Source organism: Dermacentor albipictus, chromosome 3 (assembly GCF_038994185.2).
Source record: "Dermacentor albipictus isolate Rhodes 1998 colony chromosome 3, USDA_Dalb.pri_finalv2, whole genome shotgun sequence".
In the NCBI taxonomy this organism is placed as follows: Eukaryota; Metazoa; Arthropoda; class Arachnida; order Ixodida; family Ixodidae; genus Dermacentor; species Dermacentor albipictus.
The window spans coordinates 122,201,907-122,223,830 of NC_091823.1; the positions used below are offsets into that span (position 1 = coordinate 122,201,907).

General features: G+C 45.5%; 1 protein-coding gene across 4 annotated transcripts in view; it reads right to left on the reverse strand.

The window, feature by feature from the left end:
• LOC139057572 (protein ELYS-like) overlaps positions 1-21,924 on the reverse strand; it is a 137,897-nt gene that overhangs the window by 82,367 nt on the left and 33,606 nt on the right. For all 4 annotated transcript variants that reach the window (XM_070536015.1, XM_070536013.1, XM_070536014.1 and 1 more), the window contains exons 11-17: positions 20,144-20,228; positions 17,962-18,052; positions 15,727-15,788; positions 12,641-12,769; positions 8,159-8,231; positions 4,683-4,772; positions 1-132 (exon numbers count right to left, since the gene is read on the reverse strand). In XM_070536015.1, the coding sequence (XP_070392116.1) occupies positions 1-132; positions 4,683-4,772; positions 8,159-8,231; positions 12,641-12,769; positions 15,727-15,788; positions 17,962-18,052; positions 20,144-20,228 (662 nt within the window). The remainder of the gene's footprint in view (positions 133-4,682; positions 4,773-8,158; positions 8,232-12,640; positions 12,770-15,726; positions 15,789-17,961; positions 18,053-20,143; positions 20,229-21,924) is intronic.

Genomic DNA, 21,924 nt, shown 5'->3' on the forward strand with positions numbered 1-21,924 from the left:
CCCGGTTGTCGACCTGCATGCCCAATGCTTGCTCCAGCAGCCTGTTCAAGATGCGCAGCTCCTCGAGGTGTGTCGACATTCGCCTACCGATCATAGTGGCATCCTGACCAGAACAGTCGAACAGCGGCGTGTCTGCAATGCAAGAGATGTGCAATAAGATGAAATCTCGCACTGTAATATGAAAAGCGGCACCCTAGTATAACATTGTACTGTTTGCGAAACTGTTGATTTGGCTTTCCTGCGGTGTTGCATGCCCAAAATATGGCAGAAACGTTCACCACTAATTAAACATTTGCTTTTTCTTGGCGCTATTTGGCCATCCCTGGCCCTTGCGCCAATAAAATGCGTATCATCATCATCATCATCATCATCATCATCATCATCATCACATGTTTCTTTCTGCATACAAAATAATCACAAAAGAACACACTAGACGGAAACATGCTCACCACTTCAGCCGTTTGTTGACCAACATGTTTCAGGCATGAGACAACACAAGAATGCAACCTGGCCATTGACAAGGAGGCTCGATTCAATACCTATCAATATACTTAAGCTAAAGAGGCATACTAGGAATGCAAGCAGCAGACTTTGTTCCGCAAACAAACCTAGAGCACCATTCCTTAACAGGTATGGGGCAGCTGGAACAGCTTATGGAGCAATTTTTGAAGCAGAATATTTGTAGCAAAATATTTCGAATCCGGAGCAAAATATTTGTTGTAAAAGACAAATCTGGAGCACGTCAATGAAGTGATCGCAATGTTTACAGTAGTCCTTTTATTGAATTAATTCCTGTACTATTTCTTTTAAGTGCCTTACATTTGTCACCCATCTGGCTTTAGAGGGTGAAAAAACGATGTGTTCCAATTTCCAGTTTCACAATAATTCCAACTCCCATATTCAAACGAACTGATAACTCGACCTGCATATTATATCTCGTCACGGCCAGCAGGATTTTTAATTAAACAATACTCTTGGTATTTGAACAAATAAAGGTACAAGACTGTTAAAAAGTGAAATTGCTGTAACCACCTAACGCTTGTCGCAGAAACATGATGCCGCAAACAAAGTTATATTCCAGTCGAATCAAGTTCATTTTTTCCCCCGTTATGCTTGGGATACTCTGGTGCAGGTTCGGCATACAGGTACTACTACAGTCGACTCTCGTTACAACAGACCCTGATCATCTGACAAAAATGTCCATTTTGTCTGGAGCCCACCACCACCACCAGCCTATTTAATGCCCACTGCAGGACGAAGGCCTCTCTCTGCGATCTCTAAATACCCCTGTCCTGCGCCAACTAATTCCAACTAGTGCCCGCAAATTTCCTAATTTCATTGCCCCACCTAGTCTTCTGCCGTCCTCGACTGCACTTCCCTTCTCCCCGAAGCCTGTAATATCCAAAATGCCTCACTTCCAACGGTCGCGATGTGTAACTACTTTATTGCAAAGAGTGAGTGACGAAAGTCCAAGTAAAAAACAAAAAAGTTGCAGTTTCGCCCGAAAGGCAAAGCATCGACTGCAATAGCAAATTAGTAGACAGCTATGTGAAGTTAGGATAGTAGTTTTATTGGCCATATAAAGTTGTAAGCATTAGCTTACTAACTGAATTAACAAGCACCGTGTCACACGCGCACAGGTAAACATGAACACATCTCGCTCGATGGCCGTGGTAAGTCACCTTTAAAATGTTGGAGTGAGGAAGCGCGGCAGCAACGGTGAGCTTATGCCGTCTCTCTCTTCAACACCAACTAAACATTGAAAGCACAGTGCATACGAAGCTACTGGCACTAAGTGCACTTTGTCCGCATTGCAGATCGCTTTCAAGATAAGGCGTTCGCACGGGTGCATGTTTTACCCACATCGCAGATTGCTTACAAGATATGACGTCCGCACAGGCATGTACTTTGCCCACATTGCAGATCACAGCCCGCACAGGCAAGCCGTTAACAACAGGCACCGGATGTCACGATCCACCCGGGTTCGTGAACAAGGGAGGGCTTGAGGCACACTCCGTTAGTCGGACGCTCTGCAGCGTGGTGGTGCTGAACGATGACTGAACCCGAGCAGCCGTGCTCGTCGTTGTTTATTGCGATGCGGTGACCAATGTTGCCTACCGAGCTTAGCAGGCCACCGAGCCTGGCGCGAACGAACATTATGCCTGAGGGGGCGTCACATGCTTGCTACACTGGAGTGTTAATAGCAGCCACCGGAGGCTGGAGTGCAACACCGCACTCCTACTAGTGCCAGATGACTGCAAGTAGGGGGAGATGCATTTGACTTCGGATCGTGTGGGCACTAGGAGGTCCACAGGAAAGAAGCTACTTTGCACGAGGCAACTGCGGACGAAGCAAGGCACTGTCATCGCGAACTCTGCCAGTCGCTACAGCCACCACCGAGACTTACGATCAACCAAGCGTCTACATCCACATGAGCCACAGTGCCAAACTCTACTGGTAAACTGGCATCGCCACAACGTGTCAGACAGTGGACGTTCTAAGTGTGAGCTCGCTGCTAAATTCTTGCGCTGTTTCATAGTGCACTCTGTCCTGCTGTTAGGCCACACTGTGTGTTTTGTCATATTTATTGTATTTTGGTTCTTGGTTTGCAATATAGGCTTTGCATGGCTTCGAGTATGACGTGAAGGACAGGGTGAGGTGGCAGATGCGAGACACCACCAGGATTCGTGTCACAGAATGGTGATGTCAGTCCATCTGCCTTATCTGGGTCATGTGAGGATTGTTCACAGCTACCAACGTCTGATTTGTCAGAGCTGTCGCCAGAGGGGCTCGACGGCAACTTGGTCAAAGGAGCGTACAGGGGCAGCACAGGGATGGGACAGGTATCCCTGCTCGAGCTGTGTTGCTCATGCTAGCGTGTAGCTGCTGTGGTGTAGTGTGGGGTTGCATGTTATTGGAGTCAAGGGTTTGGACTGTACAGCCCAAACTGTGGGACTTGGGCTGGCAGACGGCGTTGTGTGGTGGTGTAGGCATTCCAACAGTACAGGAGGAATTATGTGCACCTCAGCACCTGTATCAATGAGGTATTGGGCCTTGGTGATGCTGCTGGTGAAGTGGAACAGGTGGCTCAATGTTGTGCCTTTGGCACTGGCCACCTTCAGTGCATGGCCTAGGCATTCCAACAGTACAGGAGGAATTATGTGCACCTCAGCACCTGCATCAATGAGGTATTGGGCCTTGGTGATGCTGCCGGTGAAGTGGAACAGGTGGCTCGATGTTGAGCCTTTGGCACTGGCCACCTTCAGTGCATGGCCTAGGCGTTTGCCGCAAAGGCACAAGGCTGGTGGCACTGTTGAGCGCAATCACCGCACTGGTCATGGTACCAGCACACCTTGCAAGACGGACTTGGCTATCTGTCTTGATTGCGGCTGTGGCCATTGGGGTCGTGACAGGCTGCGATGTTGGTCTGCTTGAGTGAGCCAAGTTCGGTGGCCAGCTGGTCGACTTTGCAAACTGGCAGCTCATTAGTGTCAAGGAGATGCTGCAAGTGGTCACTGTGCTCCAATGAGCCAAATGTATAAGATGCACGTGGTCTCTTGATGGCAGAGACTATGGGCTCAATGATGTCCATGATATCGTCAGCCCTTTGTGCTAGTGAGTCGTAGAATTCCGACACACTCAAGATTATGTATAACTGCTGTGGCATTTGTTGCAGAAAGAGCATTTTTCGTTAAATTTGCAGAAAGAGCTCGATTATTAGATTAAAGAATGAAGGCCAAACTTCCGCTTATTGAATTCTGACTTGAAGCCCCAGCAGCCCTGGTTTATCCGTGCAACATCACGGATTTCAAAGCATTTTCTAACATTTAGGTTGTTTTGCCAAGTTCAGTAACTGGCTCCTTTAGGATACAATGTGGTCTACCTTAGCAAACAAAAGATTACTCAGGCCCAAGCAGACGCTGTGCATATCTATGACGTCAAAAGCAAGCGCAAGAGTTTTTTTTTTATGCGAAGCATATTACGAGAGCTCAACCCAGCTCCTCAGGCGCGGCGGTGTCGCCATGAAACCACGTGACACCGTGACGTCACGACAGAGGAGAAGTGGCTTTGGCTCAACTCTTGCAAGACGGGCTGGGTGGGAATCGAACCAGGGTCTCCGGAGTGTGGGACGGAGACGCTACCACTGAGCCGCGAGTACGATGCTTCAAAGCGGTACAAAAGCGCCTCTAGTGAATGCGGTGTTGCCTTAGAAACGAGCTGTTTCTAAGGCGTGCGTCTCTTGCTCAGGCGCACATTTCGTTGCCGCGTTGAACGCTGCTTTGCTCGAAGCTCACCGCGTCCAATGCGGGGCGCGTAGTCGCTGCCCTGTAGCCCATTGTCTTACACCCCTTGGTGGGTCGACAGGAACGCTGTCGCGTTCCACTCTTGAAGGCGAAGCAGTAATACATGAGTTGTTTCTTCATCTAGCCGAACCAAATATAGCCAAGCAACAGCAGTTCACCAGGCTAAACAGTGGTTCAACAACTAAAATAAAGGCTAGTATGCTTCGCAACCTGGGCTTAACCTTACCTAAGCCACAGCCATTTTTTTGGGGGGGGGGGGGGTAACATGGTAGCATAATTTAATAATATAGCCTAGCTTAGTTTTTTATTAGTGTCCCCCTTTTTAAGCAACTTCGTCACTCTGGCAAGTTGCCCAAACTAAATCCTCGCAGCACTCACACAAGATGTCCAAGGAACGCTTGACCTCTTTGACCTTGGCCCAGGTCCAGTCCAACACGAAGGGCAACAGTGGTTCTCCAGAGAGGTGCCCTGTGAATTAAGGAAAAAACTAAGTGGCCAGAAAATGAATTCTCAAAAAAGAAAAAAAAAGAAAAAAAGAAAGAAAAGGAAAATAAAAAAGATGTTACTGGGCTTTGCATGCCGCAACTACTTTCCGATTATGAGGCACACCATAGTGAGCGACTTCGGAAATTTTGACCATCCAGGGTTCTTTAGCGTGCACCTAAGCCTAAGTACAATGGTGTTCTTGCATTTCGCCTCCATCGAAATGTGGAAAGCATTATCACTAGCTGCGATTTCATTCTATTCTATATGCCATAAAATTTATGTAACCATAACTGGTTCATCTGTGCACAGCGGCAATGCAATACTTTATTCATCCCAGTGCTGGACTAGTCGTTCGTTATAAGCTGTAAGTAGAAGCCATAATACATTTCTCAGAGGAGCAGAGAATGCCTGAGCTGGGAAAATGTTCAAACATTCAAAGATGCATGCAGCAGCCTACGTATCAGGCAGAAAAGTAGTCTTGTACAGAAGTTTATTTAACTAGAATGAACAGCCTGCAAACTATTAAAATATAGGGATGTGCAAATAGCAAATAGCAGATACTGAATTCAATCTTGAATCGAATGGAAAAAGAAAGAGCTGAATGTGAAATTGAATATCAGAATATTTATGACAAATATTTTTTTGAAGTTTTGGGCAAGAAAACAATGCTGCACATGCTCGGGAGTCCCCAAGATTTGCACAACAAGAATGTACCAACCTGTCAGTAACTTAAGTACGGTACATATAAACCAAGATGAACAGTATGGTGTACTCTTCCTAAAGGGAACTTCAAATTAGTACGTTAGTGCTGATTACAGCTCAGTTCTGGTACATGAAGGTCTTGAACATATTTTTTATCAATAGAATGTGTGTTGAATAGAATCACATGCTTTTCTTCTTCTGAGGCTAAAGAATCGGAGAATGTACGTCGTACTGAACACCAATGAGGTTCTCAGTTTAATGCATTTAATGGCAATCTTTTATTGCACAGAAAGCTTTGTTTTATAGTTTTCCTCCAAAATACCGTATTTACTAGCATAATGAACACACTTTATGTACAGAAAAATTTGTGCAAAGTTCGGATATGTGTTCCTCATACGGGGTAAAATTTTGAGCCATCATTCCTAAGCAGCCGCCTCCAAAAAGTCAGATACACACAGTACAATTTGGCGTCCGATACGGCATCTGAAATGCCAGAATGGTAGCCGAATCCGAGGAGATTTGCAGCGTCATAGCACCGTATTGGATACCAAATTGTACCGTGTATCTCTTTTTGTCACATGCCGGGAATCTGATCTGGCGAGACGGCACAGCAAAAAGTCTCGGATCTAACTGCCATCCTAGTGCATCGGACACCGTATCGGACTTTAAATTGTACTCTTAATTCACAGAGGCAAGACTGGAGTGGCAAGTTCGGCGGCGGCAACTTCGGCGTCTGAAACGCCAGAATAGCAGCCATATCTGAGGAGTTTTGCAGTGCCGTCGCACCATATTGGACGCCAAATCCTACGGTGCGTCTCCTACTTTTGTTGCAGTATGCCGGGCATCCGATCTAACGCTACGGCATGGCAAAAAGTCGGATCCGACTGTGGTTCTGATGTGTCAGACACAGTATCGCACTTCGAATTGTACTCTTACTTCACGGCAGCAGGATTGGGGTGCGATAATTATGCGAGGAAAATGGAAACACTTTCTGATCGTAAAAGTGCAGCGTGCTTTCATTATAAGAGCAAATATGGTACAGAAGGGCTTTCCCATCGCTCAACTCATACGCTGCTTGTTGTAACAGATGAGTGGGTGCTGTAGCTGACAATTACGTTGCAGTTGAATTACAATATCATGTTATTGTAGCAGACGGCTGGACGACATAGAAAAGGACGTGAATGTCAACGAAGATAAAGAGAAAGAGAGCTTGTGAAGGGATGAAGAATTTTGACGACAAGGAAGGTGTAGTTGCATTCGATGACCTACAACTTGCCTGGCATAGCTGCAGTGTTTACCATCACACCAATGCAAAGTGAATACCGCTGTTCATTGTCATCCTCAATGAGCCATTGAGAAAACGAAAGGCTTCCTCCACTGCTGGCAGAGAGAAGTTGTGGAAAATGCCAGAAATTGGCACTTACCAGGGTGTGTTTTATGAAGTTTTTTTTTTTCCTTTGTTCGATTACGAATAAACTGAAGTTTCCCAGTCAGTTGCAGTTGCCGACCAATTTTTCAGACATTCGATGCTACCACTAGTCCCCATATATGTATGCTACGACCACGATTTCAGCCACTGTTTATCTTTTATTTTATTGTTTATTTTATCTTTAGGACAACGCCTGTACGGTGGTGTGAAAACTCGGACGCTACTACAAGCAAAGAGAGCAGAACCCTTGAAACCAAAAGTATTTTAAAAGCACTTCTGGCTTAATCCATAGCCTAGTCAATCAAGTGGTCGCCAGCCAAGCCAATGGGAGAATTCAAGCTAACTGGGAGCTGGCGAGACGCATATTTGTCTCGCGTATGCAATGTTTTTTGCTTAGCATAATAAACAGCAACAGCCTACAAGGTTTTGTCGCTCAGAATCATCAGCCGACGCCACCCTTGCTGTCTTTGCTGACACAGGTCGCGATGAAGCGATGAAAAATGAAAAATGGGAATGCGTAATTACTCGCGGAAAGCACTAAACATCTCAAAATTGCTAGGAGATGAAAATTTGGTGCAAGCTCTGACTGTACTTTCCCTAGTCCATAGGGATAACGTGGCAATGGCCAAAATACCCTGACGTGGTTGCATTTAAACTGTGCGTGCACAGCACTGCATTCACAAGCTTTTCCGGACACTTGTGAAATCAAGAGACTACATTTTGCCGTGGTAAATCTGTTCATTTTTGTAACTTATGATTATTCAGTATTTATGGCAATCCCCACCAAGTCTGAATAAAACGTCGGCTACTGCACATAGCTTTATATTAACGTGCACACTGTTTTTTTTTTTCATGGGTACCCTATTTGCACTCTGCTGTTTAATTAAATAACTATGGTACTGCCTCTTAAGCAAACAACGTGCTTAACCAAGAGAAAACTTCACATGCATAAATGTACTAACTGGCCTGAATGCATTGTGATTATTTATAAGCTTAAACGTGTTGCGAACAATCAGCCAGCTGTTTATGTTCCACAAAAACACAATGCTGTGTTTATTCTTCCCAAATGTTTCAGATGTGATAATGCACATTTCAGTGATTAGGCGGATTCACACATGCCTGAGCCATTGTGAACTGTGCTGGCAAACAATGAGAAATTAAGAATACTAGTCAAGTGTAGGACCCAAACCAGGTTGTATTATAATCCTAGGAAGTTTGCGAAGGGAAAACAGCTTACCACGGAGGCAGGCCATCAGGAATCCGATCATTCGATTTTCTAGGGCCACATTCAGCAATGCTTTCTGAGCCCCCTGGGTCCAAGACGAGAAAACAAAAATACATGAGACTCAACACCCCTGTGCAACTATGAATCGCCATCACTATGAATAGACCACATTTAAGGTTCCCTAGGCACATGAAAAGATATTAGCATAGAAGGAAGCCATTGTGGAAGAACATCTTATGCTGTGCTGCCACACATTTCCATGACAATACTCCCCTAGTCACCATGATATTTGTCATGGTACCTTTGTCATACAGGAATTGTACAAGAACTTTTCTGTTACAACATGTTCACAGTTATTGCATGGCAATGTGATGAAAAGTAATGCTACCAGACGAACTGGATCAGACAAACACAAGCTCACGGCTTTCTTGGCAATAACTAGGGGTGCGCGAATATAAAAATGTGCAAATAAGAACCAGATATGAATACTTGGTTTCAATATTGAATTGAATATAGAATAACAACATGTATATGCATTTATTAGCAAGTTTAGTTATTTTAACTTGTCGGAACATAGCAATTACATAGCCAATGGTATAAAAATTTGACATATCAGCTGTCATACTAAAGTATTGTGTATTTGGCTCACTAACTGTGAAAATTTAATAACTCCCACTGGCTGTCTGTTTTTGCCAACCTGCACCTTAACACACAGCATCAAATCCTTGTAAACTCCGAGACATTTCACTCTTTTCCAGTTGTCACTCATCACACTTGCTGTCTAGCAATAAGCATAACCATGATGCCTATACACACCGTGGCAACGCTCATCGCAGAATGCCCATCGCAGAATGCCCATCGCTTGAGAAATCTGTGCTACCACGGCCGCTGGATAAAGAAGAAAGGTGTGGCCTGCCGCGTGCATCGAAAACGCTGTCATCCGCCGCGACACTACCAGTCCGGGTCTGTTGTCAGGGATCGGCACAGAAAATGCACGAGGAACACGCTTCGAACGCTGTTGCCCGTGGAAATCAACGCGTCCCACCCCGAGAGCTAGCAACGTTCGGCCCAGCCAAGTGGCCGAGAATGCAACTACGGCAGAGACATTCGCTCCCATTGCAGCCCGCCTGATGTGGCAGGCTGCACCTTTTTTTTTTATCAAGCGGCTGTGGTACTACAAGTCCCAAATTTCGCCCAGGCACACATTGCGGTAGCTGATCCTCTATCCTCAAGTTCTATCCTCGAGTGTTGTAAGGGCATACAATATACTGCACGGAGGCTAAACATTGGCGTTCAACAGGGAGCTGCCACATTTGCATAGTGAGGCCACATTGATGGACATCGCTGCTGAAGATTGGCTCATTAGACCAGTACTCCTGGAAAGAACATTCTTATTGGCGTTGGATTTTTTCGCATAGTTGTGCCCATCCCCTTTCGATGTGTTCAAAGTGCCCCCCGCTGTGCTGTAAACCCGCAACCCTTGCTACTACTCTTCGGGCCACCGGCAATGAATGTCTATCTCTGGCTGGTGAACCAGGCCCAACCGGAGATGTAGCCCAATAGACTCACGGATATTTAGGGGCTGAACCACCTCCAAGTAGACTAAATAAATTTTAATCGTCAATCTATCCAGTCACTGAGCGCACCTTACCGGCAAAATTTTGCCAGCAGCACAAAGTGATCAAATACAGTCGCCGACCGATTTTCCGCACTCCGAAAATTCGGACATGCCCGATTATTCGGTCAGCCTCGCGGCACCGCCGTTCTCCCCATAGACCATAATGTATAACAACTGCCGAAAGTTCGGACACCTTGCAACCTCTCGTCTGATTTTTCGGAGGACACTCCTTGAGCCAACTCGGTCGAGAGCACCATGCACCGACTCTGACCGGTGCATGGTTCGACTTGCTGCACTCCATTTTTGTTTTGAACGGAGCTTCCTTGCTGCCCCACGAAGTGGCGCTACTGGAAATCCCCGCTCATCATCATCGTTTCTGCCTGGTTTGATAGAGTGGCTCTGCAGCAGTTCTGGTTTCAGCTTAGTAAGCCATGTCAAGACGATCCAGCAGCTGATTTGTTTCTTCGCGCACGACGCTGCAAGCATGCCACGTTTTTTCGCTTGTGTGACTGGTGTCGGCACGGTGGTGTTTGCTTTGTGTGCTGTGTCGAGGTTTCGGTGATCCAACGCGGCATACGGAAACATCTCGTCAAGTGTCTGATGGCGCCGACAGTGCCCGCGCAAACTGCGCTGCGGAATGCCGGCAAGCGGGTGCCGGGAGGCCTAAGATTTGTCGCCTTCCGATGTGCTCCCTACCGACGCGGAAAATGTTCTGCCGAGACTTGCGCAGTGGTTGCATTGCGATTCCGGACACCGTCTCATTGACAGTTTCACAGGTGCTGACACTGCTGTACTGGCATGCGCAGAACTCGACGACGGCGAGATCATTCGTCAGGTTTCTGCTGCACCGCCGGACGATGACCGAGTCGGAAGTTGACGCACCATGTGCTACGCTGCCGTCGCATGCGGAGCGTGTACAAGCAGTGACTGTGCTTTCAGTTGCCTATAGTGACCGTACGACCCTCTCCGAGATTCAGGCTTATCTGATTGCGCGTAAACGGAACAGCGTGCAACGGCGCATTCGCGATTTCTTCAAGCCTACTGCCGAGCCCGAATAAGTGCGTGGAAATAAAGGATTTCATTTTTTTTTCATAATCTGCTTTTTCGGACACCTGTTTATTCGGACATTTCCGCAGTCCCCGTGAGGTCCGAATAAACGGTCGGCGACTGTATTCAGTACAAAATCAGCCACATTCTCGGATTAGATAGAAATAAACACTAAGAACAGTGTTTGATCCCGCAAAGCGAGTAATATATTAGCTTTGTTTTGAATACTTAGTTCTTGCAATTGAATACGAATATTAATATACATTACATTCAATGGCACAGTCCCTATTCGTTACAACAGATAGACATACAATATACTTTTAGACGTAACAGACTATATTCCTCACTTAGCTTGGTCTGCCTATTTTATCAATGCAACTGATTCTTCTTTTAATGGACCCGGCTATAACGGACTATTGGATACAACAGACAAGTTTTTGGGCGAATTTCGTTTGGACGGTGTAAATACGACACTGTGTGGCAGCAATGTGTGATACTGCACGAAACTGTTTCCGGCCGCTTGCAGAATTTTGTGAAAAAGCACTTTAGAGGCGTGAATGCACTAGCAGCAAGCTACCCACAATGGTGCGCCGCGTGATGCCTAACAGGTAGAGATTTTTTCTGTCGACACCGCAAGCAGACCACTGCCTGGGTGGCGCTGAGGGTGCTGCAAGTCCTAACCAGCTTCGAAGCACAGCTTTAGCATACTGCACTTCAAAAACAACCACTGACGATTGTAAAATGCACTGTTTTGCTTTATTTCTCATCCTACCAATTCATACTAAAAAGAAGATATGCTGCTACTCGCAGCATCCAGACTGAAGTGCGTGAAGCAGTCCAAATTTTCCGAGTCACAAAAATACGCCGGCTACTGTATTTGCGATTTTCCAACCCTCTCTATAGAAACTGCTTCTAGAGATAACACTTTCAAAATTGCCGTACCTCTACAACGAACACTTCGAACTCGGTCACGGTAATAAGAGGGCACAGGCAAAGTGCCAAAGCACAGCAGCACGCGCCCCGCTCCAGTCTAACTGCGACAATGATACGGCCTTCAAGACGAGCGAGCGACTTCCTCGCGAGGATTTTAGAAAACGTGAAAAATTCCACGTGTCATGTGTTTTGAAGGTGTGCCGTGCCCACCATAAACAGCATCGCACAGAACGTGCGCCGGTGCGATTATCGGCTGCCACGACGGTGCCTCTCATTTTTGCTCAATTGTCCATGTGGCACCATGTGCAAGATGCCCGTTTCAACGATTTGGAACGACCATCTATGTCTTTTCACCAAGAGTACAACGGCAACTCAAGTGTTCCTGTCGATGTTGGCTCCTGTCGATTTGTAATTAGTGTCGACTACTCGAAATTTTCTAATATGCAGTTTTGAATATTCACATGCCCCTATATATAACTTATCAAGGAACATGTCTGCATAAGACTTGAGCTCCAAAGTGTGCATGCCAACAGAAGATTTGCAAAGGCACAGTGCAACCAAAAAGAGTGCAGTGGGTGGGCGAGAAGCAAAATTAATTACTGCAACTTTAGAAATGGCTTTAGGCGTAAAAATTAAAACACGGACAAAAGAATGAAAGACATGGACGGGCACATTTCTAACTACCATGTGCCAACTAGTCCGACAGCATATGTTACCAAACGTTACTGCAAGCCAACAGCTACAGGTCTGAACCATCTGTTCCTGATCCTGTGGTAGCTATGACCTAACCACCATAACACTTGTATAAAGGTTAACCCCAGGTGCGAAGTGTAGATATAGCAACTGCCCTTTATTTGGTTCGCAGCAAAATGATGTACGAATTCAAGGACACTTACTGCCGGACTCAGGTGTGATCCTCCAGAATGGCGGCCGTCACCAATGAGACCAACAACAGAGAGACGTACGTAGAGGTCACTGGCGTTGCTGAGGCATGCCGGACCTTCCAGATTAATGTAGTGAAGCAACTGGTAAGAGGCAGAAAGGAAGCAAAGCAGATATTGGTGGCACACTGATGAGCAACGGGATCAAACAATACAAGAACACAGGATCACAGGGAGAAAGTCAGAAAACAATGCGATCAGAGCAATCACACAGGATCGGAAGTTTGGCTTGCTGGCTGTGGGCCAGCCAAGATAAGCCGTTATACATACTACACAGGCACGTCTAGAATGTCACATTTCAAGTTGCCGAGTACTACTAGACATTTCTGCTACCAGGATACAAATGTACTCTGAGCTGCAGAGCGACCAAGTATAAACTTCACTGCGAGTGATATTGTTTTGAATCTCGCCTTTATGGTTTCATTATAGCAGTAGAACACTTGCTGTAATCTAGGCTGACCAACAAAATTTTTGATGCACAGTTAAACATCGATATAACAAAGTAGGTAAAATCGGCATCTTGCTTCGTTGTATCGAAATTTCATTGTATCGCAATTCAACCTTGTATGCAAGTAAGTACAGTTGCTGATTGATATTTCTTGCATGGAAAGGGGCGGGAGAATTTTGCGAATTATCGGGCAATTGAAAATAGCAAATTTGAATGAGAAAGCAATTCATTTCAATGAATTTGGGAGTCTATGATAAACGACACAGTTTCCTGCCAAGTCGATGATATCTTTACATAGGCAGCACAAATTAAGCAAAGCCAGCCCCGCTTCTGCGTATAATACTCTGCCCTCACAGCTGATAGCGTCACCCACACTGGAACGCTGTTATGGAAAGCGCAGGCAGTCGGGAGCGAATGCTTCGCCTGCCTCTCACTCCAACGGGTCACCGAAACTCGAGGTTACTCAACTTTCAATACTAAACGTATGGGAAGACTGCTTACATGCCACACCGTCTCAGCACGCCCTCTTTGCACACACGGCACATTACCGATAAAGCAGGGTGCATGGCTGCGTACGCGCTCAGTTGCATGCCAGAAATCACGACGCGCATCAACTTAGCCCACGCCGCCCCTTGCGCACAACTGATTGCATTACCGCAAGCGAGCTCCCATCCCCCCCTCTCCCATTGTTTACGCACGGAGGCAGCACTTTTGCCTGAAGCCACTATTTTTGTCACCCTTGCACACAGTGTGCGATACCATCTTACCACACTTGGACTTTACATGGAACATGGCCGGTATAGCATAAAACTATTCCAATTTGTTTTTATTCCAAATCAGCCATTAGCCCTCCATGATAGGGCAGAATAATTGGAGTTTAGCCCATGTGGGCGAGCGCCACGCCCAAATGGGCTGAGCCCGAGCCATTTTGACCTATCAGGGAGGGTTAATGGACAATTTGGAATAAAAATTGGCTGGGGTTCAATTTGGCTTGAACCTAGTTATACGAGCGAAAGATCTGTGAAGCATGTTTAGACATGGCTCTTCAGTGCTTCTTTCCGGTGAGCTATATCGTCACGGTGCTCAGACTCAACCTGGTGCCTTCGGCGAAGAGTTGACACGCTTGATTCATCCACGGCGAGAGTGAGCGACCAAGCACTTCTGAAGCAACTTTTAAACCCTCGCCTAGTCATGTGGTACACAGCGGCGACACCTCTTCGCAGCGGATCACATGACGTGACATTACACCTTCACACTTGTGCGACGATGGCTGAAGGTCAAACAAATGCAGAGATTGACCTTGGAAGTTGTACCTCGAGCTTTCGCTCTAGAAACAGATTAAAATACTAGTTTTATGTTATACCAGCACATGATGCAGCTTCACTTCGGCGGTTGTGCCGTGTGCAATTTGAGAGGTGTGTTTGCAAGCAGCCGCTTGTAATTTAATCATTTGACCATCTGCGTCCGTGGAAGTTTCCATTTATTGTCTCGGCATTCCTTTGCTGCAGACACGAAATTCCGCTATATTGAAATTGCATACAAACTCACTTCGTTATATTGAGGTTCTAATTACATGGTGTTCTGTTGACAAGAGGTTACGAAAAGTTAAATACTTTGTTATATTGAGAATTTTGTTATATTGAAGTTTGTTATATTGAGCTTTAGCTGTAATTCATTTATATCGACGGTAGTGCATCAAGAACTGCAACATACTAATCCAGCTTAAACATTCCTTTTATAGTGCTTAGATCTCCCAAGCTGACTCACATGGTGCCAGCAATGACATTATACCAAAGAGAAACAATAAATCGGTTAAGACTGATGAACAATACCTTCAAGACTATTTTTATTCATTTTGTGGTGCGGTTGATTACTAAAGGAGAAAATGAAAGCAAAACTTAAATCGTTTCAACTTTCGCTTCGGAACCCTATCGCCAGTATGTCAGCGTGAGAGCACAGATTTCAATCTCTTTTCAATCGTGTATCTGCCATTGTGGCAAAGCAAACGTTCTGTAAACTCACCGAGTACAGTCTTTAGAGTTTTTAGAATACGTTGCAGTCCATTTTCACTTATAGAAAATGACTTATACCTGAGCCGACACCATCAAAATTGACGATGTAACAATGAGGTGGTGTGGGAATTTCAAGGCAAGCGGCCTTCAGTTTCGAATGCATTTAGCATTCTTAGGATATTTCAGGCACTATCTGGTATCAATCTACATCTGGATGTGACTGTTTTCCTTTCACACCAACTCAGGTCACCGGACATGTTCCACTACGTATATGCCGATCTTCAACTACACTGATTGTTGCGCTAATCACACTAATGCTGAAAAACATCCGGTGATGGTGCTTGCTGGAATTTTCACAATTTTGGGGGGGTTTACCAAGCTTCTGCACATGGTAAGAATTTTTTTCCTTTTTGACATTACAGAAATCTCATTTTACTAACACAGCTGAGCTTATTTCTTCCATTGGTGTCTCTTTAAAGTTGTTACTTGGTTTGGTCAGGAAGCTTGGTAAAACAACTAGGCCTAAAAAGCTTTGCTGCAATAACAGTACAAGATCACTGCTTGGCTGGCTGATGACTCACCTGTCGCTGCAAGCCCAAGAATGATGCTTTAACTGTGCCTTCTGCTGTCAAGCAGATACATGCTGGAAAAAAAAAAAAGAAAGAAAAGGCAAGTCATAAAATAAGCCTTTCGGAATAGCGACAGCAAACTAAGGCAAGCAGTTGGCAATCACCGCCACCAAATATTAATACTGTTTTCAGTGAGGAAGTGTGCATATCTCTCGACAGGACTCGTTTGGCCATCTCTTACTAGCCTGAGCCCTGTGCTTGCGGTCTCCATCGATGCCACATGGTCCTTACACTTAAAACAGAGTCACTATGTGGTGCCACAATTTGGAAGTGCATCGGATAGCTTCACAAACATTTATGAAGGTTTCCAGCTTAAGTTACAAAGGCTAGTGTCTAAAAAACAAAGGAGCAAGGCAAAGTGAGAAGTGGCTTGCTATAACAGCATAGAAGTTTCCTGAATTTGAAAACTCCATTGTTCTGATTTACAGAACAAATAACCGTTCAGGATGTCAATCAAGATAGCCCCACCGATGGAAAGACCTGGTCTCATATTGAATGAAATGAGCCCCGTTTTCCATATTAAACAAGGATTTATACCTTTAATTCCTTGCAACAAGTTGTGAAAGAATGACATCTTGCATCCTCACGTGGCAAAACATAACAAAAAGTAGGATGCCCTATCACATGGTCTACTGGTGCATGCAGCTCTTTGGCCTTCTTTAAATATGGAGCAGGGTGTGAGACCGGGCTAGTTGGTATTCCATGCTGTCCTTGTCACCCTTTTGTGCCCCGTGTCCACTCTTGCGCTAGTCACTTCAGCTTTAAATATGGAACTGAAATACATTTCCTTCTATTATAGTTTTCTTCTGCAACTTGCAATGCAATGCGGAAAGGAAGTCTAACAGTGCAATTTTACAAAATACTTGACGACAAATATTTCGAAACTGATGTCATCCTCAGGATTCGCTTCAAGTGGACATGCCTTGCAATGGCAAAAAACTCAATTTTTAGAAAATTGCTTATCTGGGCAGTATATGTTATGAACTACTTTTTTCTGTAATTATCAACACATAATTAATCACTATGCTACTCAAATGAAATATACAATAAGCAGTGGCCGTGGCGAGCAAGTGCTGGATCAATCCGAACTTTGAGCAAGCACCATCTGATCAGCTCCATCTTGGTTTTGTTTTGTTTGCAAATTCCTGCACTTTTTTTTTTTTTACCGCCCTAGGAGGCAGTGATGATGGCGTGGTCGAAGTATGATTCGCTTGTAATTGGGGAGCTTGCGGAGGCTTCGGAGTTTCCTGCATCTCGAATGCAAAGCTAAGACAAAGTGTAGACTCCTCGAACAAGCGGGCGAATGTGTGGCGGCTATTCCCTAGCAGCTGTGCACAATGACATGGTAGTCTGCACTGACAGCATGTCATCTGCCATGGCTGTTTGCTTGCTTCATTGCTGCCTGTCTGTGTGCTCTGTTGCACTTTACACTGGCTTTTCGATCGCACATTACAATGACTTTTCGATCTCTCGCCACTTTCTAGAGTTTTCACCATCTTGATGATCTCTCACCATGCCTTCTACTTGAATAGTTTCGCGTAGCCTTCCCGATCTTTGCGTGGTCAGACATGATGCATGGAACGAAGCTACACATGTTCAGTCGATAGTTCAATGCACGAAAGCATCACATGAAGTTTCTCAGCATGATGAAGCTGATGCAGGCGAAGCAAGCCGCCAACAATGATTACGTCAACCCTTCTGGTGATGTAGCTTCTGTTCCATCAGTGCAAGATAACTGCGTTGATGCTGCCAGCGACATCTCTACTGCGCTATTGGTACAAGAACATGTAGCTGCAAGTGCGCCTGCTGTCCTGGGTGCATCAACCTCGGCAATCGCCGCTCGCGCACATGCTAGGCCAGAAAGGAGTTGGGAGAAGCCGCAGATGAAAAAAAATGCGCACGACGACACCTCTTGCTATTCTGCTGTCATTTTAGGCTTGGAGAGGTGCCCGCAACTTTCATGGGCCGTTTCCTCAAAGTGAACTTTTTGCCTGGTCTTACCATTTAGTGCAGCAATATCTCGGGAACTGCTCGTCTGATTTATATCTAGTTTTTTAATGTTTTTTTTTTAATTCTGCACTTGAAGCAGTTTTCTAGGGCAGGACAAGCCCGACAAGCAGCAGCTGCCTGGAACCACACAGTGCACTGACAACACCGGCTCATAGTATGGCATGTGCCACAACTCACAGAATGCCAGCGACGAAGGAAAGTGAGTCTGCTCAACCATAGGGTTTGGAGAGTAGAACCTCTTCACCGTAGACGGCAGCACCCGCACATCCTTCAAAAGAAAAAGAAAGCAGCGCATTCAATTACACACATTTTAGAACAATGTGAATTCACTGCTGAACAGTTATCAGTAGGACCGACAAATTCAGCTTCAGACTACATTTCAGACTTCTTTAAAAGTGTGGCCACCTTTAACAATACATACATGAGTAAGGAGTGTAAACCACATGTGATACCTTCATAACCACTGCTTCCAGTGCCCACTGTCTTGCATAGATAAAGAATTGCTCCCATGCTCTAAATTCAATTGAGTAGAACCAACTCAAGCTTTTTTGGTGCATTTGAGCTCACATACACCATGTGTCCCTTTTGTCTGAGGACAAGTGGTGACATCGCAGTGTGTGAAGCATATGGCCCTCGAGATTATGGGGCACTGTGCTGTTGCTACAGAGATGTTCAGCAATCATGAAAGCCATGAAAAAACCTGATGTACTATCAGAATTTTATCCCAGTGCATAGCCTCCGAGATTCTCAACAGCACATCTTTCATCCAGCTATCTGAATAGTCTGGAGAGCACAGCCAGAGACTGGCCTCTCTCCTCACCGTGGCACTCAAAGCTAAATGACATCGTGTTGTTGCTGGCAACGTGAATTGGCTGGGAAAAGTTGCGCGCTCTCTGAAAACGTCGCACATCACACAATCACGTCGAAAGAGAATCACATTGTGTTGAACAGCATCGGATGTTTCGGCCATGGCTTGGCCTTATTTCAAGAACTGCTCTGCAAGTGCCCTTGTTAAATTTATACTTGTCCTTTTTCCCTGCACTGAGCTTTCACATACAATACCCGAGAGCATGCCCGTAACCCCGTGCCCGTAAAAAGTGCCGCGCTAGTCGCGCAGCACTTTTCCGTGTTTTGTGAGCTTTAATAAATTCTGTGGTTTTGCGTGCCAAAACCACCATTTGATTATCAGGCACACTGTAGTGAGGGACTCTGGACTAATGTTGACCACCTGGGGTTCTCTAACGTGCACCCAATGCACGGTATGGGCATTTTTGCATTTCGGTCCAATCGAAATGCTACTACCACGACCAGGATTGATTCAATCTCGTGCCTTTGGGCTTCGTAATGCAATGCCATAGCCACTGCACCACTACGCCACTACAGCGAGTTTTTGCAGGCTTTTTTTTTTTTTTCAGTATTGTGAGTGTACAGCATGAAAGTTAAAGGTGGACGAGGCAAGGACAAGTGCTCTTTCGGTCTTGGAAGAAACTTATGTCATCATCAACATCACCATAATCAGCCTATTTTATGTCCACTGCAGCACGAAGGCAAAGTGCAATTACCCCTGTCCTGCGCCAACCGATACCAACTGGTGCCAGTGAACTTCCTCATTTCACCACCCCACCTAGTCTTCTGCCATCCTCGACTGCACTTCCCTTCTCTTGGCACCCATTCTGCAACCCTAATGGCCCACCGGTTTATCTAACCTACGCATTACTTGGCCCGTCCAGCTGGATCAGAAATTTTTTTTAGGGTGGTTTATCATTTTCTCAGTGACACTTTTGCTCAGAACGTACTATTTATTGAAGTTGAATATTAATAAAAATAGTCATAGCTGCGCCCAAAAGGCAAAGCACCGATCGTGATAGCAAATTAGTGCACAGTTATACTAAGTAAGGGTCGTAGTTTTAGTGGCCGTATACAGCTGTAAACATAGGCATACTAAGCAAATTAACAAGCATGATGTCACACGCGCACAAGCAAACATTAACACATCTCACCCAATGACTGCAGAAACGAGCTGTCAAACCACAGGAGTGAGTAAGCGTGTAAGCAGCAGTGAGCCAATTGGCCTTCACACATCTCTTGCTTCAATGCGAACAAAACAATAAAAGCACAGCGCATACAAAGCTACCAGCACTACGCAAACTCTGAAAACATTGCAGATCACTTTGAAGATGAGGCCGTGCAATCACGCACTTTGGCTATGTCGCAAATCACTTTCAGGATGGGACGCCCCCGCGCAGCCGCGCCGCAGCCTCCGGAGTTAACCTAACATGGTTCTACAAGCCTAGTGAAAAGAAAAAAATAACTAAGAGAAGGCCAGCATAACACAGGCAACTGACAGCTCAAGACTCACCAGGACGGCATGGTTGCCACACTTTGCGACTACTTCTGCAAGCGAGAAGAGGCCAATGAAGGAGCACAGCTGGAAAGCATTGGCCCTGCAAAACAAAGGACATAGCCATGCTGCTTCAATAGGAGGCTCTTGAATGTTTTGTAGCCACAGACAGCGTTTGTTTGCATCTACCTGAGTCATCTGTCTTAGTGTTACTAATTGTTACAATGCAGAACCAACTGGCGCAAACCTGCACCTTACTGAGCACAGGCACAGCCCTGAAAGGCTGTGCCTGTGTGTCAGGAGTCAGGCAAATTTACAACATTTAATTTGGAGCTGCGCAGCTTTTCGCAGGGAAGATCCAACATCTAACAGTTGCTGCAGATTCACACAGAAATTATAACCGAAGGAAATTGAATACACACTCATTCTGAAACATGTAAAGCCGTCGCAATATACGGCAGACAAAGTGGTTTGTTTCGAGTTGTGTAGGGTCAACTACCTCATCCGATTGCAACAGAAATGAACACGCACCCATAAGTAGAAGAGTCTACAAAACCGAAAGACCAAAGACTGAGATGAAGATGCACCTCAGCCCACAATCCGCTAACCTAGATTCTATTCCCACCTAATCCCAACAGTGGCTGAGAGCCATCCCCTTCCTCAAAATAAAGGTTTTGAGGTTTAGTTCATTCATTCTTTCCACAAGTGGCCACATTAACTTGCCAACAAGTTGCTGGAAGCACATACACTTGCATGTGATCTGTCTGCATTTCAGCCACTGTCACGCTGTCACTACAGATATACGAAAGAATGGTCAATGCATGCACTGAATCCATGTCGTGGCAATCTCAATAAGGTTGACAACACTTTGAAAGCCGAGTCATTATGACCTTCTTTACAACAGTTGCGGCCCTAGTTTCGGCGCTAGTCAAAGTCGACACCAAGGGTGGAGTTCGTGCAATTCAAAACTGCTTGACAATTCTAAGTGATAAAAATTTATAACGGCAGACTAAGTCATCAGAGCCCGTGCCCCTATTTTACTCATAAAGGAACAAACACTTGATGGGTGGAATACACATCAGAAACTGCAAATGTAGCCTTTACAGCTGTATTTACAAATTAGCTGCTTTACTTGACTTGCTCCATGGTTTGGGCACAGTCGGCAAATACTGGATCAACTAAGCTTAGCTACTTTTGGTTTCAAGGAGGTGCCAGCAATGTACCAAAAATCATAGCTCATTCCACTCGCCTTTGCGGCAGGATTAGTTCATGCAGGCAGAGTTCGAATTATTGAACTAAAGAGATTGAAATTTTGGTTGTGCTTATACATACATGCTTATGGAGTGCATGGCAGTGATTTGAAGATGTATGAATAATCTGTCAGCAACTAACCATAACTCACTAGTCATTTTTGAATACTTATGTACAGGCTCGTCCACTCTTAGGGTGAACACGGCTCACCGTGGCCACGCTCCGCGGGGCGCCAGTGGGTCCGGCGCGGCGGCGCATCGAAGCGAAGTGGCGCAGGCGCACACGGACCTAGGGGAGGTGCCTCGCGTCGTCTGCTACACCGCTGGAGCGCATCGCCGCTTGCTTTGCTGTACACTTCGCTAGACCCAGGTGACTGAGTGCCCGAGGCGGCATTGCAGGAAGGCGCACTTCACTAACTTTAGCATTTTCCAGCTGGTTCCGTCTACAGCTTGTGAACAGCCTGCTTAATCAATATACATAAACAGAAGAAAGCTTCTCACCACATAAGTCACTTAGCATGTTTTTCATATGTGATGAGGGTAAAAATA